This window comes from Lontra canadensis, unplaced genomic scaffold, assembly GCF_010015895.1.
Source record: "Lontra canadensis isolate GAN:19392208 unplaced genomic scaffold, GSC_riverotter_1.0 scaffold12, whole genome shotgun sequence".
NCBI classification, from domain to species: domain Eukaryota; kingdom Metazoa; phylum Chordata; class Mammalia; order Carnivora; family Mustelidae; genus Lontra; species Lontra canadensis.
This window is the reverse complement of record NW_022631006.1, coordinates 9782552-9807394: the sequence shown is the minus strand read 5'-3', so window position 1 is coordinate 9807394 and position 24843 is coordinate 9782552. Positions and strand designations below refer to the sequence as shown.

Genomic DNA, 24843 nt, shown 5'->3' with positions numbered 1-24843 from the left:
TCTTATGTCAAGTCTGTAGAACTGACTTTAAAATGTACATTTATCAAAAACCTAAAAGTTGAGGTTTAAGGGATTGGTCACGGAAGGGCAAGAACAGAAAAGAGAGAAAGTATGCATGCACGTGCATGTTTGTATGAACAAACATCTGTTTCAGATGGAGACTAGAAATGTAAGATCCCAGAAATACTGGAGACTTTAAAAAATACTGTTTTTAAAGGGACATTTGGTAGGCAACTGGAAACATCAAGGTGTATACAAATAGAAGAATTGGGAAGGGGAGACAGTATTCATTAAAGTCCTTTAAAAGTCTGAAATATTTTTTTTAAAGATTTTATTTATTTATTTGACAGAGATCACAAGTAGGCAGAGAGGCAGGCAGAGAGAGGGGGGAAGCAGTCTCCCTGCTGAACAGAGACCCCGATGCAGGGCTCGATCTCAGGACCCCGAGATCATGACCTGAGCCGAAGGCAGAGGCTTAACCCACTGAGCCACCTAGGTGTCCCCGAAATATTTTAATTCAAAAGTTTATTTGCAAAATTTAACTTTTAAATGTTTTATACAGACTGACTAAGAGAATTTTTAGGAGTTCTCTTGTTTTTTTTTTTTCCTTGAGTTAGTTTTTTTTTTCCTTGAGAAGCAGACAAAAACTCGCAAACAGAAGAAACTGTCTGTTAGAGTAAAACAAAGAAAGCTGTTATGCTGTTAATGTCCTTTACAATGTTAAGCAGATACAAGAAGTGCTCATATTTATTAAAAGAACTCAACAATAGTAAATATCAATTTTTATTAAATAAAGCTGTAGCCAGGCCGAGTGGGTGGCTCATTTGGTTAAGTGTCTGACTTTTGATTTCAGCTTTCGTCATGATCTCAGGGTCCTGAGATTTAGCTCCACGCCTGACGTTAGGGGAGTCTGCTTGGGGTTCTCTCCTTCTGCCCTTCCCCACTTTCTCTCTTGTGGCGTCTGCATGTGCACTTTCTGTCTCTCATAAATCTTTTTAAAAAGCTGTTGCCTTAAGGATTTTGTATCTACTTAGTCTCTGAGTTATCCATATCATATGTTTCTCTGTCACATAGTTGTAATGGATGTGGATTTCTTGAAGTTGGAGATTTGCTCAGTTTGTGGCAAGTAGCTGTTATACCTTGTATTTTTCAGATTCTTGTATTTCCACATGCGAGTTATGTGGGAATATGTAGCAGGAAGGAAATAAAGGCAGATTCCTTGTTGTATAAAAGCTTCACCCTTGTGAAAACAGCTGATGAGTTTGAGAGTCCTAGCAGTTCTCTTAAGCCAAATCTGAAGGTGATTGAAAGTTGTCACATAATTCAAGTTCAGAGTGTGCTGCTTTATTTCATGTCTTGGTACAGTTTCTCATTGCCTTTAAATGATTAACCCTTTGAATAAATGAATATTGCACCTGTCCCACTTCCAATTTCTTCAGACCCAATCAGAATATAACACTATATATATATATACACCTATACCAGTTTTTAGATTAAAAAACCAGCAACAAGAAGCCTTTCCATTTAAGGTTTAGGCTGTATTATTTGCTTATGGGCATGTACACTTAAATGAGTACTATGTTGACTACCTAGTTATTTCTTAGATATGAGGCACATACTCACCCTCTGGCTTTCATGTGCTAGCCCCTCTGTCCATAGCAGTTACTCCCACATAGCACCCCTGAGACCCACCCAAACTTTAGAGCTTTGCTCCCAGTACCACCTTACTAGAGGCATTCCCTAACCACTCTCCTGGGCTCTTTCTCTTTTATTTTTTTACATCACTTACTGCCATCTGATATCTGTTTTGCTTATTTGTCAGCCTGTCTTCTCACACTGATTTGATCTCTTCATATACATACCTCTGAGCTCTATGAGATTCTAATAATTTGTCATACTTCCACAATTTTTTCTTTAAATAACACATTAGGGGCGCCTGGGTGGCTCAGTGGGTTAAGCCTCTGCCTTCGGCTCAGGTTATGGTCTTGGGATCCTGGGATTGAGCCCGTGCTGGGCTCTCTGCTCGGTGGGGAACCTGCTTCCCCACCTCCTCTCTCTGCCTGCATTTCTGCCTACTTGTGATCTCTGTCTGTCAAATAAATAAGTAAAATCTTTAAAAACAAACACACACACACACACACACACACACACACACACACACACATTAAAGGGGCGCCTGGGTGGCTCAGTTTGTTAGGCAACTGCCTTTGGCCCAGGTCATGATCCCAGAGTCTCAGGATTGAGTCCTGCATTGGGCTCTCAGCTCCACGGGGAGTCTGCTTCTCCCTCTGACCTTCTCCCCTCTCATGCTCTCTGTCACTCACACTCTCTCAAATGGATAAATAAAATCTTAAAAAAAAAAAAAAAAGAAAGAACACATTAAAGATGTAGTTGGAGCATACTGTGTAATCCCACCCTTATGGTAATTGCTTCCCTCATTCCTCAAAGCAATGATTATCATGAATTTGGTACTTAACAGCCAAATATGTTTTTAATACTTTTGCCACATTTATATATGCACTCATAAAATAACATCATACATGCTTATAAACCTGAAGTAAGTGGTTTCAGCATGTGCATTTTTTTTCCTTTTTTTTTTTTTTTTTTTTTAAAGATTTTATTTATTTGACAGGGAAAGACAGCGAGAGAGTGAACACAAGCTGGGGGAGTGGGAGAGAGAGAAGCAGGCTTCCCAGAGGAGCAGGGAACAGGGAGACCAATTCGGGGCTTGATCCCAGGACCCTGGGGTCATGACCTGAGCCAGAAGCAGCCGCTTAATGACTGAGCCACCCAGGTGCCCCAGCATATACATTTCTATCTGCAGTTTGCCTTTTAAATTTATTGTATGGTGATTTCAACCATCTCTGTTCATTTTTACTATTATGTAATAGTGCACTCTATAAATAAAATTCATTTATCCTCAAATTGTTGAAAGCTTAGGCTTTTTTTAAAACATTTTGCCGTTACAAAAAAGTGGGCATTTGTATGTTCATTTACAAGTATTTCTCTAGACAGTGTTTTTTGGAGGAAAAATAGCTAAGTCATAGGTATGCTACTTATTTATGCATTTATTTATTCTAAATTGCTCTTTGCCATTCTTTTACTAATTTAAACTCACCAGTATTGTATGAAAGTTCTTGTTTTTCCACATTCCTCCTCAGACTTGATAGTAACAGACTCTTAAAAATGTTTTTTTCTAATCTGAAATGTATCTTCTTGAGGCGGTTTGATTTTTCTGATTATCGATGAAGCCAGACACCTTTTCATTGGTTTAGTCACTGTTTGATTTCACGCTATTGTAAATTGAAGAGCATACGCTGTAGGTTTCTTATTTGTACTGATTTTTGTTCACTGTTTACTGGTGTAGTTAATAAGTAAACATGTTCTTTAAGGAAGTAACACATTGCAGTCTTGTTATATGTGTGTATATATATATATATATATATATTTTTTTTTTTTTTTTAAGAGAAATGGTAGTAATACAGTACTGCTCAAATTCTAAAGAGTTCTGTAAAAATACTGTGAACCTTCCTTGCTTTACTCTTTGGCCTTTAAGAAATGATACAACCCACTGACCATAAATACAAAGAATCTAATGTGGGATCTAGAGTCTCAGCCTGGTACATGTGAATTGCTTACAGCATGGATAGCTATTTTTGATTGAGGGTCATCTTTCCATTTAGTAACTATAAATAAATAAGTTCTGTACCAGTAGTCATTTATAGCTAACTGCCCAATTTGTGTCATTTTACAAAGTTGAAGAGAAGAGTATTTAGTATTTCCTGGTGGTGACTCTTTTCCTTCTTTTTTCTCATCCTCCAGGTTTTATCAGAGTAAGATGGACGGTAGCTTTGATTGTGATTGTGGTGAGCTGGAGCCACCTGATCACTAACAAAAGACGTCTTCTGTTAACCAACAGCCGCCAGGGCTTCCTGTTGAAATAAACAGCAACAAAGGAAGAAAAGAGGCAAAACGGAAATAGTGCTTACCAGCACCTTAGAATGATGCTGCTCAGGACCAGTCCAACACTGAATGTATCTGCACTGTGAGGAGAATGTTCATAGAAGCCTGTTGTGTGCATATTTATTCACATTTTTGTTAAATGTTAAATCGTTTAGCACAGTAAATCTGAGTGCATAGTATGTCATTTCATTCCGTTTGAGTTTCTTGAGTGTTTTCTTTAAATGTCTGCAGAGTTGCTGCCCCTTTCTTGAACTATGAGTACTGCAATCTTTTTAATTCTCAGTATGAATAGAGCTTTTTGAGCTTTAAATCTAAGGGGAACTCAACGGGCCTGGTTGGCATATGCAATGAACATCAAGAAATCATCTTGTTGTGGAAGCAAAATTATTTTTCTTTTCCTTTTTTGAAAGATCTTTCCTTTTGATGTCAGTTTTCTTCCTTGTTTACACAAGTTCAACAATTCGAAAGGAAAAGGCAATAGTAAAGGTTTCAAAATGGCAGAGAAATTTGAAAGTCTCATGAACATTCATGGTTTTGATCTGGGCTCTAGGTATATGGACTTAAAACCATTGGGTTGTGGAGGCAATGGCTTGGTTTTTTCTGCTGTAGACAATGACTGTGACAAAAGAGTAGCCATCAAGAAAATTGTCCTTACTGATCCCCAGAGTGTCAAACATGCTCTACGTGAAATCAAAATTATTAGAAGACTTGACCATGATAACATTGTGAAAGTGTTTGAAATTCTTGGTCCTAGTGGAAGCCAGTTAACAGACGATGTAGGCTCTCTTACCGAACTGAACAGTGTCTACATTGTTCAGGAGTACATGGAGACAGACTTGGCTAATGTGCTGGAGCAGGGCCCTTTACTGGAAGAGCATGCCAGGCTTTTCATGTATCAGCTGCTACGTGGGCTCAAATATATTCACTCTGCAAACGTACTGCACAGAGATCTCAAACCAGCTAATCTTTTCATTAATACTGAAGACTTGGTGCTGAAGATAGGTGACTTTGGTCTTGCACGGATCATGGATCCCCATTATTCCCATAAGGTACGTGGAAGGCTAGGTGAGACAGACCTTTAAACTAATGGACATCATCAGGAATGACTAGGTACTTGTATCTTCATAGTATAGTGTGACAGGTTTTTATTGTTAATTGTATTGAACTTTATGTAGTATCTTTTTTTCTAATACAGATCTACTTTCATTCAGAATGTCCATATGTTTATAAAAGGAAGTTGGAGTGTGATCCTAGTTACTTACAAATACCTAAAACTGTATGGTTATTTATTATAATTAAAACTGTCCCTTATTTAAAAGTGGAATATATTCTTATGTGTTTAGGGCAGAATTGTGGTCCTGTCTGAAGGTAAGAGAAGTTTCTATTTCAACTTCTAGGTCTTTTGTCCCTTTGAGTCTCTACTATTCTTTTAGGCCTTGTTTAGGCAAATTTAATTTTGTTTAGTATCTAAATTTGCATAAAGATAAAATGGAAGTAAGAATAGCTAAAAAGGGGGCGGTGCCTGGGTGGCTCAGTGGGTTAAAGCCTCTCCCTTCAGCTCAGGTCATGATCCCAGGGTCCTGGGATCGAGCTGCATCGGGCTCTCTGCTCGGCGGGGAGCCTGCTTCCTCCTCTCTCTGCCTGCTTCTCTGCCTACTTGTGATCTCTGTCTGTCAGATAAATAAATAAAATCTTAAAAAAAAAAAAAAGAATAGCTAAAAGGATTCATAGTAACTGTACTTTAGGTAACAATTTGCCTTCTTAGAAGAAGTTAATATTTTCTGAGCTGAACTTCAGTCTCTTAGTTTTCAAATGAAATTGTCTGTGGGACCCTGATGTTTATAATATTTAAGTGGAGCTTCTTTGGTTATAAAGAACCTCTGGGAACTCCCTGCTAGCTTGGCTTCCCATAGCATACATCTAAACAAGCAGACCTTCTCATTCACATGTATCATCTCTTATTAAGCATAATTTATTTTTTAAGAACTTGAATGTAGAAATTTAGTATTTAAAATGAAATGGACGACCACATCTTTTTTTTTTTTTAAGATTTTATTTATTTATATGACAGAGATCACAAGTAGGCAGAGAGGCAGGCAGAGAGAGAGGGAGAGGGGAAAGCAGGCTCCCTGCTGAGCAGGGAGTCCGATGAGGGGCTTGATCCCAGGACCCTGAGAACAAGGCAGAGGCTTTAACCCGCTGAACCACCCAGGCGCCCCTCACCACATCTTTTTATGAAGAATGGTGGATAGAACACTGAACTGAGAGTTAAACTATCTAAAATTGAGTTCCATTTCTACATCCAAATAAGGTATATGACCTTAGGCAGATTTCTTCATCTATCTACCACTAGATATCTACATCTAATCTACCCCTCTAGATTAGAGTTGATATCTACCTTCATAATTTTTCAGGGTTGTTTTAAGGATGAAGTAAGGTCATATATGTATAACTACTTTTGTTAAATGCTTTATAAATGTGAAGTAATAAAACTGATTAGGAATGGGATACATAGTAGAGCCAGGTCCACTAGGTTGTCAGGAGATTGGCAGTGTTTTATACTTTACCTGTCTTTACCTGTCCCTCATTGATTTAAAGCATCCCAGCTCCTTAAGTAACTTAAGACTTGAGTGAAAAATAGCTCCTCTTCTGAAACATGTTTGGAATTTGTGACATAGAATCAGCACTAAATTCTTATGGTATATTTTGGTCAGCAGACTTGATGTGAATATCCTCTTACAGATGATCAGTCCCAGGGGGAGTTTAACCTCTATTCAGCCTGAAAAGTACAAGAGCCTTGAAAATAGACATAGAAATCAACAGTATTGTTTTAGGATTTCACAGTACTTTTTTTTTTTTTTTTTTTTTTTTTTAAAAGATCAGGGACTCTTTAATGTATCAAGTTTTATGTACTGTTCTTCAGCTAAAGTAAAAAATTAAAGTATGTTTTTGTTTCCTTTCCAGGGTCATCTTTCTGAAGGATTGGTTACTAAATGGTACAGGTCTCCACGTCTTTTACTTTCTCCTAATAATTATACTAAAGCCATTGATATGTGGGCTGCAGGCTGCATCTTTGCTGAAATGCTGACTGGTAAAACCCTCTTTGCAGGTTAGAAATTTTAAAATATATGGAAAAAAATTACCTCAAAGGAATAATTTTGCATGTATCTGTGAAGCAAGGTATATATGATATAACGCAATTTACTATATAGTCTATTATACTGAAATGAAAAGATAAATGGTGTTTTTAATATTTAAAAAATTTTAAAAACTTACTAATATATTCAGTGATTGTTCACTCAAATTTAGTCAGAATTCTAGTGCTCTTTTATAATTATCTTACTTCTTAAACATAATTTTATATTTTGTGGATTCACAATGCTCATTGGTAATCTGTGTTAAATGATACCTGAGTTGCATAATCCTGTCAGTATTTGTCACTCCTAGCGAAAATTTTTAGCTGTCATTGAAAATGTAATGATTCTTCATCCCCTGTCATCTGTGTTGCCTGAACTGCCATATCCTGTTGTCTCACTGCTGTGATCTTACAGAAACAACCAAATAAATAATTTTTTGCTGAGTTTGGTGCTATGAGGGAGTCCACAGAAGTGTAAGAGAGAGGATTTAGTCAAAATGGGAAGGGATGAATAACCCATGAATGAAAAAATATCAGGTGTTATAAAACATAGTATGAGTTTGTATAAGATTATTTAGAATAGATTATAGGAGCTATAAACTTAAGAGTGTTCATCATTGATGTCTGTAACAAAAGGCATAAAGAAGTCAAAAGATTTTCCACTACTTAGGAATAGTGAAGAATTTTGGTGGGAGGAAGAGAGAAAAAAAAATGGTATTCTATAAATGAGGGTATGAGCCTGAATCAGTGAGAAGAGTTTGATGGAAAAAAAAAATCATGTATGTGCATAAATTAGTGAGAAAAGTTGGATGAAAGCAAGGTGTCAAATAATGAACACATTTATGACTAGTTTAAAATAGGGCCAGAATACTTAGAAAGTAGACAGAGGAATTTCCATTTGGAAAACTAGGAAATAGTAGGGTACTGAAAATTTTTTTAGTTAGAGAAGAGACGATGGTAATTTAGGTCTTTTTCTCTCTTTTGACATTACTGTTTTTTAGAGTGGCCCTCCCACCACTTACATCAAAACACAGTGGCTTAAACAACAAACATTGATTATCTCGAAGTTCGAATGAGTCAGGAATTGGGAGGTGACTTAGTTAGGTGGGTCTAGTCAAGATGTTGGTTGGCTTTACTAGGGCAGAAAGACCCACTTCTAGATAGATTTTTTTTTTCTTTTTAAAGATTTTATTTATTTCTTTGAGAGAGTGAGCAAGCACAAGCAGGGGCAGAGGGAGAAGCGGGCTCCCCATCAAGCCAGGAGCCAGGTGCGGGGGTGGATCCCAGGACTCTGAGATCATGACCTGAGCTGAAGGCAGATGTTTAATGACTGAACCACCCAGGTGCCTACCCCCACCCCTTTTTTTTCATTTCTAGATAGCTTACGCACGTGACTTTTAGCAGGAGACCTCAGTTTATCACTATGCAAGCTTCTCTGTAAGACTGCTTGAGTGCCTTCATGATATTGTAATGAATAATGAATATGGGCTTCCCCCATAGCACTCTCCAAAAGAGAGCAAGGAGAAAGCTTTTCTATCTTTAAAAAAAAAAAAAAAATCCTATCAGTATGTAATTCACAGGCCAGACAGTTCACCCATTTAAAGTATACAGTTGAATCTTTTTTAGTATTTTCACAGGATTGTATAACCATCTAATTTTAGGACAAATTTTTGTCGTCTCTCTCCCTTGCCCCGAGAAGGTACCCTGTAACCATTAGCAGTCACTTCCCATTTCCCCCTTCTTCTAGCTCCTGGCAACCACTAATCTGCTTTATGTTGCTATAGATTTGTTCTGGACATTTCATATAAATAAATCATATAACTTGTGGCTTTATGACTGGCATCTTTCACTTAGCATAGTACTTCAGAGGTTCATCCATATTATAACGTATCAATTAGTCGTCGTTATGGCCAGATAATTCCACTCTGTGCGTATGTCATACTTCGTTTACCTGTTCATCAGTTTATGGAAATTTGGATTTTTGTTCTTTTTAATGATGCTACTATGTACATTAGTGTACAGTTTTTGTGTGGATGTATGTTTTCCATTCTCTTGGGTGCATATACACTTCAGAGTGGAATTTCTGTGTCATAGATAACTCTGTTTAACTTTTTGAAGAAATGCCAGACCATTTTCCAAAGTAGTCATAACACTTTACATTCCCACCATCACTGTATGAGCGTTCCAATTTCTCCACATTCTCACCAACAATTATTTAAAGTGTAGTCTGTCTTATAGTTGTCTTTTTGAATATGAAGTAGTATCTTATGGTGGTTTGGTTTTGCATTTTTCTAATGACTGATAATACTGAGCATTGGCAATTTTTCTTTTTTGAAGAAATACTTAACCAGATCTGTTGCCTATTTTAATTTTTTTTTCATTGCCTATTTTTAAATTGAGTTGTTTATATTTTTTAATTGAGGTAAGAGTTCTTTACATATTATGGATACAAATCACCTACAGATATGTGATTTGAATGTATTTTTTCCCATTCTGTGGGTTATCTTTTCACTTTCTTTTTGGTGTCTTTTGAAGCACAAAAGATTTTAATTCTCATGAAATCCAATGACCCCTAAGAACTTTATCGTTCTAGCTTTTAAATTAGGTCTGTGATCCATTTTGAGCTAGTTTTTGTGTGTGAGGTAGGGCTCCAACATAATTCTTTCACATGTGGATATCCAGTTATGCCGGCACCATTTGTTGAAAAGATTATTCTTTCTCCATTGAATTGTTTTGACTTTAAATGCAAAATACCTTTTTGTGACCTAGACTGAAAAGTGACACTGTCATTTCAGCTTTATTTTATACAGAAGTGAGTCACCTAAGTATACCTCACATTCAGGGGGAAGGGAATTGAATTCCACTTTTTTTTTTTTTTAAGATTTTATTTATTTATTTGACAGAAATCACAAGTAGGCAGAGAGACGGGCAGAGAGAGAGGAGGTAGCAGGTTCTCTGTTGAGCAGAGAGCCCGATGCGGGGCTGGATACCAGGACCTTGAGATCATGACCTGAGCCAAAGGCAGAGGCTTTAACCCACCTAGCCACCGAGGCACCCCTGAATTCCACTTTTTGAAGGGAATAGGGCCAAAGAATTTGTGGACTTTTTTTTAAAGTAGGGTCCACACCCCTCTTAGGACTTGAACTTATGACCCTGAGATCAAGAGTCACATGCTCTACCAATTGAGTCAGTCAGGCACCACACAGTTATTTTATTTTTATTTGTTTAAGGAGGTTCCATGCTCAGTGCCTGACATGAGGCTTGAACTCATGATCCTGAGACATTTAATAAAAAAGGGGGGGGTTGTTTATTTATTTATTTATTTATTTGAAAGAAAGAATACAAGCAGAGGGAAGAGGCGGAGGCAGAAGTAGGCTCCCCGTGGAGCAAGGAGCCCCATGCGGGACTCGATCCCAGGACCCTGGGTTCATGACATGAGCCAAAGACAGACGCTTAACTGATTGAGCCACCCAGGCATCCCTGGGTGGACATAATTTTAATGCTACCACAATAATGAATATTTTATAAGGAAAAGTAATTTGTTTAAAATTGTTAGATCATGCTCTAAGTTATTTGAAATGGGGTCAAAACTTAGTGCTGTTCTAATTATGTAATAGGTACTTAATGTATTTATAAATGTTCGTTCAGCATATTTAGAATTGTTCAAGTATAGCACTAAAAATAATTGGATTAAGAAACCTCTAAATAACATAATTTTGATCTTAAACCCATGTAAACTTTTAACAGTTAATGGGAATTGTTTCGGAAATGATTTGAAAGATCCAGTTTTAGTTTACTGCTTTCTTGTAAAGGGAGATTTGTGAACCATTCAGTAAAAGCAGCATGATGGAGATATGTTTATTAGGTGCAGGTTCCAAATGCACAGCGCAATAAAAGGCACAGACTGAGATGTCTAATAGTGTCTCAAATTTAACCTATCCAAAATTGAACTCCTGATATTTCTCTCTCGTATTTTTCTTTTTCTGCTGTCTTCTTCATCTTAGTAAACCAGATCCCCTTTTTAGTTGCTGAGTCAAAAATCTTGGCTTCATCCTACACTTCTGTCAGTACAGATTCTATGGGCTCTTCCTTTGAAATATGAATAGAATCTAACTGCTTGTTATTATCTCTCTCACTACCTGCCTCCCCACAGTTCAGTCAACCATTATGTTTCTCCTGGTCTAATGCAGGATTTAACTGCTTTTTCTGCTTTAATATTTGCTGTCTGTAGCCTAGTTACCACATGGCAGCCATAGCAGTTCTCTGAAAACATAAATCAGAACATGCCATTTTTCTGCTTGAAACTCTGTAGTGTCTCCCTATCAAAATCAGGATAAAGCAAACCCTTTGTTTGTGTTCTGGTACCACTTCATTTCTTATACACACCCCTCCCCCTCCACCACTCTGTTTCAGCTACACTTAACTGCTGTTTCTTAAACACACCAAGCCCACTCTCCTCTGAGCCTTTTCACCTTTTCCCATCTTCCTGGAACTCCCTCCTTGTGAATGCATGGTGTGTTCCCCAACTTCCTCTATTTTTAGCTTCTCACTGAGGCCTTACTTGGTCATCCTGTATTAATTAGCAATCCTACTCATAAAGTGCCCTTTATCCTCCCTGCTTACTCAATTTTTCTTCATAGTGTTTGTCACCATTTGACATAAATGTTGACAGTTATTATCTGTCTTCTTCCACTGGATTATAAGCTCCACAAAAGCAGGGACTTGGTCTCTTTTGCCTCACAGTTGTACTTTAAAGTGCCTTGCTCACCGTAGATACTGAAGAAAAATTTAGAGGTGCAATGAATTCTAGAAATCTGTGGAAAAGCAAACTGAATTTCTAGTCACTATTTAGCTTAATGTTCCCCCTGTTATTTCTTTAATAGTGGTTCTGAAATGCTACCTGAGCCTGACCCGTAACTATAAAACTTCCTGTAGTGCGAATCTAGTCCAGCCCTCTATTTTACTGATGATGAAATGAAGTCATTACCATGCTAAGTACTCCCAGAGGCATAGCCAGTTAATTAGTGGTATAGCCAAGACTAGAATCCATGTCTCTTGAATCCCACTTCATTGCTTTTTTCACTACTTTGTGGTACCTTAATATGAGGCTAAACTTAAAGGGTCAATTTCTTAGGGAAACAAAGCAGCCAAAAGTAAGTATGTCCGTGAGCAGACACAGATGCACTTTTTGAGTAGATTGATATTCAGAGCAAAGAAATCTGCTGGTTAAGGATTCATTTAGTCATTTTCCTCCCAGTGGTCATTACAGTATTTAAGTTAGTTTCCTACAGCTTTAGAATGTCTGTTGCCAAATAAGTAAACCTTGAGGAATGTGTTTGTTTATATTTGTTGTTTATTTAATCTCAGGTGCACATGAACTTGAACAGATGCAGCTGATTTTAGAATCTATTCCTGTTGTACATGAGGAAGATCGTCAGGAGCTTCTCAGCGTAATTCCAGTTTACATTAGAAATGACATGACTGAGCCACACAAACCTTTAACTCAGCTGCTTCCAGGAATTAGTCGAGAAGGTATTGTTACTCAAGAGTAACCATCATGTGATGGGGGTGGGTGTGTGTGTGCATGGGCACATGGACACAAGCAGGATCTGTGTATCCCAAATCATCTTTAGACACTATACCTTATCTAAAACTTCAGCTCTTTCCCATTTTTGTCTGGCTCTTAGGCAGGGCTTTGTGGGTTTGTTACTCTGATTTTTCAGGTTACATAAAGTGTATTCCTCTCCTGGTTCTAACTCCATCAACTTTACAGCTTATACCTCTGATAACTATCTACCGTAGGCAAACATCTAGAGTCACTGTCCCTCACTAAGCTAAAATGGAGTTTTGTGAGGGTTATATGATAAGTAAGTGTGGCTATGAACATGAATGTGATTTAGGTATGAAAAAATAAATTGAGTTGGGGAAAGCAAAGACTTCAGGGCAAGGAAGAGATGGAGGAAAGAGCAAAAACTCTGTATGAACAAACACATTACATAAGAGTTTGTAGATCGTGTTGGGAATATTAGGTGTTAAATGTGAGAGTTTGTGCAAGCTTGGAAGGGATAGAAACTTGAAGAAAATCAAACCTTTGACCACTAAAGCAAATAATTTTGTGTTTCAGAGTGACATGTGTTTAGGATTTGTTGCTATAAATAATACACAAAAGTCTTTAACTGTTGTAGTAGTTACCTGCCATAAGATAAAATTTTTTTTTAAGATTTTATTTATTTATTTGACAGAGAGCCAGAACACAAGCAGAGGGAGCAGCAAGCAGAGGGAGAAGGAGAAGCAGGCTCCCCCTGAGCAGGGAGCCCAATGTGGGATTAGGACCTGAGCTGAAGGCAGCTAGCTACTTAACCAGCTGAGCCACCCAAGCATGCCAATTGTTTTTTTTTTTTTTTTTTTTTTAAGATTTTATTTATTTATTTGACAGAGATCACAAGTAGGCAGAGAGGCAAGCAGAGAGAGAGGAAGAAGCAGGCTCCCTGCCAAGCAGAGAGCCCGATGCGGGACTCGATCCCAGGATTCTGAGATCATGACCTGAGCCAAAGGCAGAGGCTTAACCCACTGAGCCACCCAGGCACCCCGCAATTGTTCTTTTTTAAGATTTTACTTTTAAGGAATCTCTATACCCAGTACAGGACTTGAACTCACAACCCTGAGATCAGGTTTTGCGTGCTCTACCAGCTGAGCCCGCCAGGCACCCAGGATAACATATGTTTAAGGAAGAGGGTTAGACATGAGAAACGTCTTTCTTAAAAGTTGATTGTGTCTTATAGCTTTAAGAATTGTATTAAGATGCATCAGTGTCAGGATTTATAGTTCTTTATGAATCAACAAGTTGGGAAGGTACAGTTTTCTAAGCATATTAAGGTTTGTCTGAATTATATACCCCTTATTCATAACACCCACTCTGATCATTATATGTGGTTCAGGATATTGTGTATCAAAGTGTTCTAAAATTTAAGTGTTTGGGAGCATCTGGGTGGCTTAGTGGGTTGTGTCCAACCAACTCTTGATCTCAGTTCAGGTCTTAATCTCAGGGTTGGTTGTGTGTGCCCGCCCCCCCCCCCCCCACTGCCCCGTTAGGCTCTGTGCTGGGCGTGGAGCCTACTTAAAAATAACTGAATAGGGGTGCCTGGGTGGCTCAGTGGGTTAAGCCTCTGCCTTCGGCTCAGGTCATGATCCCAGGGTCCTGGGATTGAGCCCCTTGGCGGGGAGCCTGCTTCCCCCCTTCGCTGCCTGCCTCTCTGCATACTTGTGATCTCTGTCAAATTAAAAAAAAAAAAAAAAACTTATAAAGGAGCAAGGGTTTTGAGAAATAGGCACTGGATGGCAAAGTCATGACGTTTTTTGTTTTCTCAAATGTGCTTTAAACTCCTATAATAAATGCCTAAGTAAAAAGGAAACCAGCTGTATTTAATTTCAGCAGGTTTTGTAGGCTTCCTTTTCAGTATTTACATTCCTATCTGGCCTTTAAGTCTATCTTCGCAATCAGATTCCAGGGCTGGTTATCTTGCTCCTGACCTTGAAGCCCCTGTGATGACATCCTTGTTCATAACTGAACAGTAGTCACATAGCATTTGACTGTGCCTCAGAATCATCTGTGGAAGCTTTCTAAAAATGCAGGCTATTAGGTCAGAATTCAAAAGGGGGGTGGGGAGCAGAGCATGTGTCTTATTTTACTTTATTTATTTATTTATTTATTTGTTTGTTTGTTTGTTTATTTGAGAGAGAGAGCACATGCATGTGAGCAGGGGGGAGGGGCAAGAGAGTGGGGGGAACTCCTCCTCCCGGAGCTGAGCGAAGAGCCTGGCACATAGGGCTCCATCCCATGACCCCGAGATCATGACATGAGCCAAAACGAAGAGTCAGATGCTCAAACAGAATGAGCCACCCAGGCGCCCCACCTGTGTATTTTTAAAACCCACTACAGGTTTGGCTCTGCTCAGCCAGGTTAAGGGATAGGAATAAACTTGATTGCCTTTGGCGTCATTGTCGCTGTTGCTATGTCTTATTAAAAGAGGCAAGCTAGTAATGTAGGACATGCTGTTGCAGCATTTGCCGTGTAGCCAAATTTGAATCTTCGTTTTCCCTGCCCTCATTAGGGTTGGGATTATGTCTTAGCTGTGAACCAACTTGACTATTTGGCTGATGGCTGAAATTATTCATAATGCATTGACTGTATGTCTCTTATAATGGGTTAATTAACCATCAGGCAAAGATCATAAGTGGCAGAGCTGTGTTCACATACAAGTGCAATGCAGAGTTTTTCAAGTTCCTGAAACTAAAGATTTACTATGTAGATACATTCTATACCAGTTTTTTCTTGATTAATATTGGAGTTTTACTCTTGGGCAGAGCATATTCTGAGGCATTGGGGACTTGGTAAGAATAATACATGTTCTTTTCTCACATGTTCATGATCTTCAGAGAGTAAAAAAACAAGATTAAGTACATATGCTTTAAAACATTAATTAGGAACCCTAGTGGTCTTTTGTCTTTAGATGAAATATCCTTTTTCATTTTCCTCTATACTTAGCTCTCATCCTCCCTTTTGCTGTAGTTTACCATGCATTTCTGTATCTTCGCATACTACAACACCATCATAGGCAATAGATTGATTTCCTTTAGAGCAGTGCTATCCAATAGAACTTTCAGCAATTACGGAAATACTTTACATGTGCGTACGCTGCATGCACTTGTGAGCTCAGCTTAGGGGCTAGTTTCTTTCTTACCTCTTCCTGCTGCTTACAGTTCCCAAATGCTAGGGATTTTAGAGTATATTCCTCTTGTGTAGTTGGATACATATTTCCTTTCCCTCTGAGAATGGTGATTGTGCTGGGTAAGCCCTTTATAGCTCTGTGCTTTAGAGTCTCTCTTGCCTTGAGACACAAGGGCCCTGGGCTAATTAAGATGGACTCTTTTGCAAGAGAATCAAGAATAGCTTGATGTATTGTGAAATGACTTCCTAGATTAGGGTAATATAAGTGGGGGGTGGTATAGAAAACAAAGTCCTCAGCTCCAGGCCACTGAAGGGTATGAGTAGCAATGAGCTTTAGGTTTCTTTAGTCATTATTGGAATGATTTGAGGATTGAATAAGATAACATATGAAAGCACTTCATAAAATAAAAAGGCTATAAGAAATCAGCTGTTGTTTACATTAATAAGAAATTGGGAATTGAGAATAGTGTCCTTTCTAGAGTATAGCTTAATTTTAGAGAAAAGGATTATCTTTTCCTTTGAGACAGAGGTAAGGATAAGAAGATATATGACAGGCCATTAGTGAAGAAGTAGGTATTAGGATAAATGTGCAGTAGGTTTAGATATGATAAAGATTGAGAGCATAAAGAGATGGTGTGGAACATTGCTGAGCAATAGCAAAGGCAAAATTGCAATCCTATAATATGAATTTTTCGTGAGCTCTGTGTGTGGGAGGGGGGTGGGTGGGGTGGGTGTGGTTTTTGCATTGAGCTTTCATCAGTGCTGTATGACTAGGCACAGGGAAAGTAGATGGGGGAAGCGATTCACAGTTAAGGATTGGTATACAAGTGTGTGGTTGTATAAAGGCAGCCTTCAGGCTGGTGACAGATAATGGTTCAGGGTGGGTTAGGAGCTTATGAACTAAGTTAGTGGGAAGAATTGGGTGTGTGGTAGGTAACTCTTCCAAAGCCCTAAAGTGATCAAGTGCATTTGTGTGTGATGTTGGAGTGTGATTGTTGTGAAACAGAGATCAACAAATTAGTACAACAGCTAGTCAGATAAGGGAAGGAAAGGGGAAAGGATTTTTTATGAAGCACTAGACACTATGCTTTTACATTTAATTTTTATACTTTATATCTTTCTGTTTCCATTTTATACATGAAAAAACTGAAGTTCAGTAAGTTTAAGCCCTGTCTAGTCCTTTACTGCTAGTGAGTAATTCATTTAAGCTAGTGAGTTGGAGAGCCGAGATTATGAACTCTAAAGTATTAGATTGAACCATATGAAATTGCTGTTATTTGACCATTTTTGACTGACAAAAATAGAAGTCTTATATGGTTCAACTTAATGTATTCTTTTTTTTTTGTAACTGACCATAGTATGAGATTGGGGTACATTTCAAATATTTACTGTGTTTATTGAGTGTCTTTTCTTTTTACTCTGTAAATCAGATAAAGTAGTTTTATTTGTCTGATAAACTTATATAATCCTGATAAAATTATATACTCCTTTTCTTTCCTTCATTGGTTGGTGGACTTCCAGTACAGTTAAGGTGTTTTATCCCTCTCTTTTGCAGCACTGGATTTCCTGGAACAAATTTTGACATTTAGCCCAATGGATCGGTTGACAGCAGAAGAAGCGCTTTCCCATCCTTACATGAGCATATATTCTTTTCCAATGGATGAGCCAATTTCAAGTCATCCTTTTCATATTGAAGATGAAGTTGATGATATTTTGCTTATGGATGAAACTCATAGTCATATTTATAACTGGGAAAGGTAAATTGATCCTGTTAGAAAAATATCATTTGTTATATTTTCATAGTGCAGAGTACTGACTACTATATGATCGTGGCCCATTTATTTTCTTTTCAATAAACCATAATGAATTGAGTTTTATTTTTTGAATTATATAGGACAGGACAGTATAGATGTTTTAAAAGCCTAGTAATGGTCTCTTTGGGTTTCTGATAAAGTTATTAATACCTTTGAATAGCCTTTATATAATTTAAATATTTAATAGTTACTGGATAAGATATATACATAATGGGAAAATGTAAATTCTACTTTGAAACATTTTCAAAGCCATTAAGGCATGTTTAGTTGTTAACAAATAAAAGGTCCTTATTTAAACATGAGGGTTGAAGGTTGGAAATCTGAACCATTTTAAACTATTGCTTTTGTATTTACAAAAAAATCACAATTGTTTTTCAAATGTTGGGTAATAAGACAACTGTATCCAAATAGGTATATCCATAATGTCTCAAATTTTTATGTAAAATCTCTTGTATCTTAGGATAGAAATTATTTTGATTCATGGTATATGCTATTCAGATCTGTTTTCCTGATGACACAAAATTAATCTTGGGCTGTTTGAATGCAGGTTCAGTATAAAGAGACTCTTCTACTTTGAATAGTATAAAATATCAAAATGGATAATATTACACATTTTAGTTAAAGATTTTTTTCCCTCAGCTTTCTTTTAGGATTTCTAAATTCCTAGGGAAATTTAAATATAATTTTGCTTCTAAGTAGGTTCATGGCATATACTAATGAATCAATACAATTATTTTTAAAGATTTTATTTATTTTAGAGAGAGAGAGCATGAGCTTGGGGAGTTGCAGAGAGGGAGGGAGATATTTTCTCGAATCTTTCAAGCAGACTCTGAGCTCAGCGTACGGTCCCATGTGGGGCTTGATCTCACAACCCCAAGATCATGACCTGAGCTGAAACCCAGGAGTCTGAACCTCAACCCACTGAGCCACCCAGGGCATCCCATGAATCAATATTATTTAAAATCTTCGGGTGATTTCAATATTTAGCCAGGTGTCAGTCACTAATGACAATCTTAAAACTTTAAAATTTCATATATCTCTATGTTTAAAAGAACAATATTTAATAATTAAAGAAGTAGTTAGTATTAATTTAGTTTGTTTAGTTATTGCATTTTTTCCCTTCCTGAAATGTTGAGGTATTTGTATGTTTACACATCTGGCAACGACCTGTTGGTCTACGTGAACGTTTCTACTGTCTACATGTAATTCTTTCATATGTACTCAGATGTTTTCCAGTCTCTTTTCTAGTCCCTTCTCCCCATCCCCCAAGTGTGTGTGTGTTGGTGTGTATGTGTCTGTCTGTCTGTCTGTCTCCGTCTGCCTCTGTGTGGGGCATGGAACAGCCACCTTGCTGTGATGTGTCAATACGAGCACACCACATTCAATAGTGCGTGTACATGGAGAGGGTTATTTTTCTATTTGATGAATCCCAGCAAGGCTTCCTCTGTTCTAGTCTGACTTGTTACCAGGAGAGTGAAAATCTGTAAGAGACCTGATTGAGATTAGAGATAGCTATTTTGTGGCCATGAAGTATTTTTTCTCTGTATGAAACTGTTGGAATTGAACTGTAGACATGCCAACCAGTCCAATGTTTATCCGCAATTGTCTTTGAAGGTTAATGAAAAATAGAATAGAGAAAAGATGGAACAAGTGTGAAATGATATTTGTCTTAAATTTAAGAATGGATGACTCAGCATTTTACTGTAATTATATGTTTCATTGGTAATTACCAAAATTGTCTCATATTACTATATGTAGTAACAATTTTACCTATCCATTAAAATTATGAGTTATACTCCTGTTGTCCCCATATAGACCTAGCAGAGTGCTTTCACCTGAAAGGCACTCAGTGAATTTGAAAATGAAATCCTATACCTAAAACTCACATTACTGCATTAATTTTTTCAGGTACCATGATTGTCAATTTTCAGAGCACGATTGGCCTATACATAACAACTTTGATATTGATGAAGTTCAGCTTGACCCAAGAGCTCTGTCTGATGTCACTGATGAAGAAGAAGTACAGGTTGATCCTCGAAAATATTTGGATGGAGATCGTGAAAAGTATTTGGAGGATCCTGCTTTTGATACCAATTACTCCACTGATCCTTGTTGGCAGTACCCAGATCATCATGAAAACAAATATTGTGATCTGGAGTGTAGCCATACTTGTAACTACAAAACAAGGTCATCATCATATTTAGATAACTTAGTTTGGAGAGAGAGTGAAGTTAACCATTATTATGAACCCAAGCTTATTATAGATCTTTCCAATTGGAAAGAACAAAGCAAAGAAAAGTCTGATAAGAAGGGCAAGTCAAAATGTGAAAGGAATGGATTGGTTAAAGCCCAGATAGCTCTAGAGGAAGCATCACAGCAACTGGCTGAAAAAGAAAGGGAAAAGAATCAGGGATTTGACTTTGATTCCTTTATTGCAGGAACTATTCAACTTAGTTCACAACATGAGCCTACTGATGTTGTTGATAAATTAAATGACTTGAATAGCTCAGTGTCCCAACTAGAATTGAAAGGTTTGATATCAAAGTCAGTAAGCCGAGAAAAACAGGAAAAAGGAATGGCAAATTTGGCTCAATTAGAAGCCTTGTACCAATCTTCTTGGGATAGCCAGTTTGTGGGTGGTGGGGAGGACTGTTTTCTCATTAATCAGTTTTGTTGTGAGGTAAGGAAGGATGAACAAATTGAGAAGGAAAACACTTATACCAGTTACTTGGACAAGTTCTTTAGCAGGAAAGAAGATACTGAAATGCTAGAAACTGAGCCAGTAGAGGATGGGAAGCTTGGGGAGAGAGGAAATGAGGAAGGATTTCTGAACAATAGTGGGGAGTTCCTCTTTAACAAGCAGCTTGAATCCATAGGCATCCCGCAGTTTCACAGCCCGGTTGGGTCCCCACTTAAGTCAATACAGGCCACCTTAACACCTTCTGCTATGAAATCTTCCCCTCAGATTCCTCATAAGACATATAGCAGCATTCTGAAACATCTGAACTAAAACACTCAGCAGACATTTCTCTTTGTATTCTTCATGAAATGTGTTGTCTTTTTTATTACTAGTGTTTCAGTCATTTTTTTACTTGAATCATATGGTGTCATTTAGAAAGGATTTTATTAGTTCTTGGTTTTTAAAATCCATACTTTTTTTTCTACATGTGAGATGGTTTTCATTTTAACTGGCATGTCGTTTGCACACAAAAAATAAAGAATAGAGCAAAATAATGCAATGCAGGAGGCGACAAAAGAAATGCACTAAGACAAGTAAAAAACATTCTCTCATAGAACAATGATCTGTTTTACAGGAAACAAAAATCTTGCCTTGAAATTTACACAGTGAGACTGTACATAATTGCATGAAAATATCTATTTTTTTCCTAAAACATTTTTCATTCATGAGTATTTTCAAGTTTTTCATACTGTACACATTTCTTAAGACACATGATACCAGCAGCAACTGAAAATGAATGCCGAATTTGGTACACATGTGTTATCTACCTCAAGGTAACAAAAGTATGTGGCAAAACATAGACCACCCATAGTGCTTCACATATGCACTTCTATTTAGCCAGCGTTTATTGTAGTAAACTATTCTTAATAAGATTCACGCACCGTTTATAAATGTTCTGGTATGCATTCTTTATAGTGAAGTGTTACTACATCACATCTTATTTATTTTAGCAAATCAGTATATTTTCTGTATTTAATTATAAAAAGTTAACGTAGTTTTTGAAATTTATTTGCAAACACACTTTTCCATTTGGCACTATGGTTTGTTGCCTACTTAGCTGATTATATAATGTCAGCTCATCCTAAGGCTGTCCACGTACTTAATTTACTTAAGTATTCATTTTAAGTAAAGCGCTCACTGTGTATAGGAATTTGTATTTTGGAGGTGCTTGATCTATCTACAAAGAAACATTAGGAATTACTTTATTATAAAATGCTCCTAGAAGTCTTAACTGTGTTTATTTAAAAAAAAAAAACTGTAATGTTAGACTTGTGTGCATGGAAGTAACTAAGGTACATCATTATTGTAGTTTAAAAGTTGTACATGATAAGACATATTTTGTTTTTACTGTATGTTTTTACTGAATGATCTATTCCCCATCCCAAGGCAAGCATGAATAAAATTAGGTTAAATGTAGCATGTGGCTTTGCTGTCTCTTAGAATTTGTTTTTTATATTTTATTTTATTGAATACTGTCTGTATCTTTGCTTATCCTGTTCAAAGAGAAGGACAAATAAAACATGGCCAATGAGTATGGCTTCTGTTGAACTCTTTAGGTAATGCACATTACCTGTTAGAAAGAATAAAAACCACTAGCAAAAGCTTTACCTAGTTCTACTCTTTGGCATCTTTAAATTGGAGCTGTACTTTATTTTTTACACATTTTATTTATTTATTTACTTGAGAGAGCACGCAAGCATGGAGGGAGGAGCTGAGGGAGGTAGAGAGAGAAAAATCTCAAGCGGACTCCACGCTGAGTACAGAGCCCAGTGCAGGGCTCAATCTCATGACCCTGAGATCATGACCTGAGCGGAAATCAAGAGTCAGATGCTTAACTGACTAAGCCACCAGGTGCCCCTCAGTTGTAGCTATACTTTAAACTATGTTAGGCTAAGCAGCTTAGAAGAAAAAGGTTCTTGGCCTCCACACAGAAACCTCTTGTTGACTTACCCTCATACATTAATATGGAATAAGGCTTTATGTATTTCAAAGCTATCAGATGCATGTGTAGGCCGAGGAACCTCTTTTAAATGTGTTTGCTCTGCCATATATCATCCTTCCTTTGGCCAAGAACTCATCTGTTTACCTATCCAAATATGAAACCTTTTTTCCTTTAACCTCACTTTTCTGTTTGTCTTCCATCCTTGTTTTTATAAAAAGCCAGTTCTATTAATATCCTCACTTGTGCCTTCCCGGTGACCTATTCATTGATTTCATTTGGTTTCACAGACCTTTAAAAAATACAAATATTTTCTGGATGAATATCAGTTGCACATTGTGAATTTAAATATATATTCCAGTTACCTTGAAAGAGCAAACTCCTAGGGTGCCTGGGTGGCTCAGCCCTTAAGCATCTGCCTTCAGCTCAGGTCATGATCCTGGGGTCCTGGGATCGAGGCCCACATGGGGCTCCCTGCTTGGTGGTGGAAGGCATGCTTCTCTCTCTCCCACTCTCCCTGCTTGTGTTCCTCTCTCGCTGTGTCTCTCTCGGTCAAATTAATGAATAAAATTAAAAAAAAAAAACCCAGAGTGGACGCTTTCAGGTTTTCACCATTGGATGTGATGTTAAACTGCAGATTTTCATGTATGGCCTCAAGTAATTTTCCTTCTGTTCCTACTTCACTGAGTGTTTTTTGTTCATGAAAAGGTGTTGAATTTTGTGACATGCTTTTATGGTATCTGTTGAGGTGATCATGTGGTTTTTATCCTTAATGTGGGGGATTACATGGATTGATTTTCAAATGTTGAACCATTCTTGTATTCCAGGAGTCCCACTTGGTTCAGGTGTGTAATCCTTTTATTTTTTATTATTATTTTTTAATTTTATTTATTTATTTGACAGATCACAAGTAGGCAGAGAGGCAGGCAGAGAGAGAGGAGGAAATAGGCTCTCCACTGAGCAGAGAGCCTGATGTGGGGCTTGATCCCAGGACCCTGGGATCATGACCTGAGCAGAAGGAAGAGGCTTTAACCCACTGAGCCACCCCAGTGCCCCTCTGGTGTGTAATCCTTTTAATGGGCTGTTGGATTTGGTTTGCTTGGTGTTTAGGGTTTTTGTTTTTTTTTTTAAGGTTTTATTTATTTACTTGATAGAAATCACAAGCAGGCAGAGAAGCAGGCAGAGAGAGAGGGGGAAGCAGGCTCCCTCCTGAGCAGAGAGCCCAATGTGAGGCTCGATCTCAGGACCCTGAGATCATGACCTGAGCTGAAGGCAGAGGCTTAACCCACCGAGCCCCCCAGGTGCCCCTTAAGGGTTTTTGTACCAATACTCCTAAGAGATCTAGTGATCCATAGTTTTCTTGTAACACCTTTGTCTAATTTTGATATAAGAATAGTGCTGGCCTCATAGAATGACTTCGGAAATACTCTCTCCTCAGTTGTTTAGAAGAGTTTGATAAGAATTGTTAATTGTTTAACTGGTAGACTTAACTAGTGAAGCCATCTTGTCTGGGGTTTTTCTTTGGAGATTTTTTTATTATGATTCACTCTCCTTACTAGTTTCAGTTACTGTTCAGATTTTTAATTTCTTCACAATTCACTCTTGGTAGGTTGCGTGTTTCTAGAAATGTATCCATTTCTTCTAGGTTATCTAGTCTGTTGGCATATAATTGTTAACAGCCACTTAGGATCCCTTTTTATTTCTGTATCACTTGTAATGTGTCCTCTTTTCACTTCTGATTTATGTTGTTTTTCTCTTTTTTCTTGGTGTAACCAGTGGTTTGTTGATATGATCTATTCTCTTTCATTTCTGCTCTAATTTTTATTTCTTCTGGTAACTTTGGGTTTATTTTGTCCTTTTTCTGGTTCCTGGAGGTGATTGGAGGTCTTTTTTTTTTTTTTTTTTTTAAGTAGACCTATTTTTAGAGCAGTTTTAGGTTCACAGCAAAATTAAGCACAACGTATAAAGATTTTTGATATGCCTACTCCCCACTGCACATGCATAGCTCCGGGCATTATCTGCATCTCTTAAAAGAGTGGTAACATATGTTATAATCGGTGAACTTAGACTGACACATCATTATCACCCAAAGTCCATAGTTCACATTAGGGTTTACTCTTGGTGTTGTACATACTGTACGTTTAGACAAGTATAATGACATGTATACACCCTTTTAGTATCCTACAGAGTGGTTCACCGCCCTAAAAATTCTCCGTGATCTGCCGACTCCTTAACCCAAGACAGCCATTGGTCGTTTATTCTCTCCATACTCTCGCCTTTTCCGGAATGTCATATGTTTGGGATCGTAGACTATGCAGCCTTTTCCGCCTGGCTTTCACTGAGTCCTATGCATCAGCTGGCTTGATTGTATCTCATAAGTCTCTTAGACTTTCCTTCATTTTGTTCGTTTTTATGTACTTCTGATGTGATAACTTTGAATGAATGGCCTTTGAGTTCATTGATTCTTCTGCTTGATCGAGTGTGAATTTTTCAGTTCAGTTTTTGTATTCTTCAGCTCCAGAA

At 37.6% G+C, this 24843-nt stretch overlaps 1 protein-coding gene across 2 annotated transcripts in view; it reads left to right on the top strand.

The window, feature by feature from the left end:
• The window catches only part of MAPK6 (mitogen-activated protein kinase 6), a 39196-nt gene extending 17284 nt beyond the window's left edge, over nt 1-21912 (top strand). For both annotated transcript variants that reach the window (XM_032856463.1, XM_032856465.1), the window contains exons 2-6: nt 3823-5012; nt 6928-7072; nt 12467-12631; nt 17383-17584; nt 19550-21912. In XM_032856463.1, coding sequence (XP_032712354.1) covers nt 4458-5012; nt 6928-7072; nt 12467-12631; nt 17383-17584; nt 19550-20651 — 2169 coding nt within the window. In that variant the 5' untranslated portion in view covers nt 3823-4457 and the 3' untranslated portion in view covers nt 20652-21912. The remainder of the gene's footprint in view (nt 1-3822; nt 5013-6927; nt 7073-12466; nt 12632-17382; nt 17585-19549) is intronic.
• The last annotated feature ends 2931 nt before the right edge of the window (nt 21913-24843 follow it).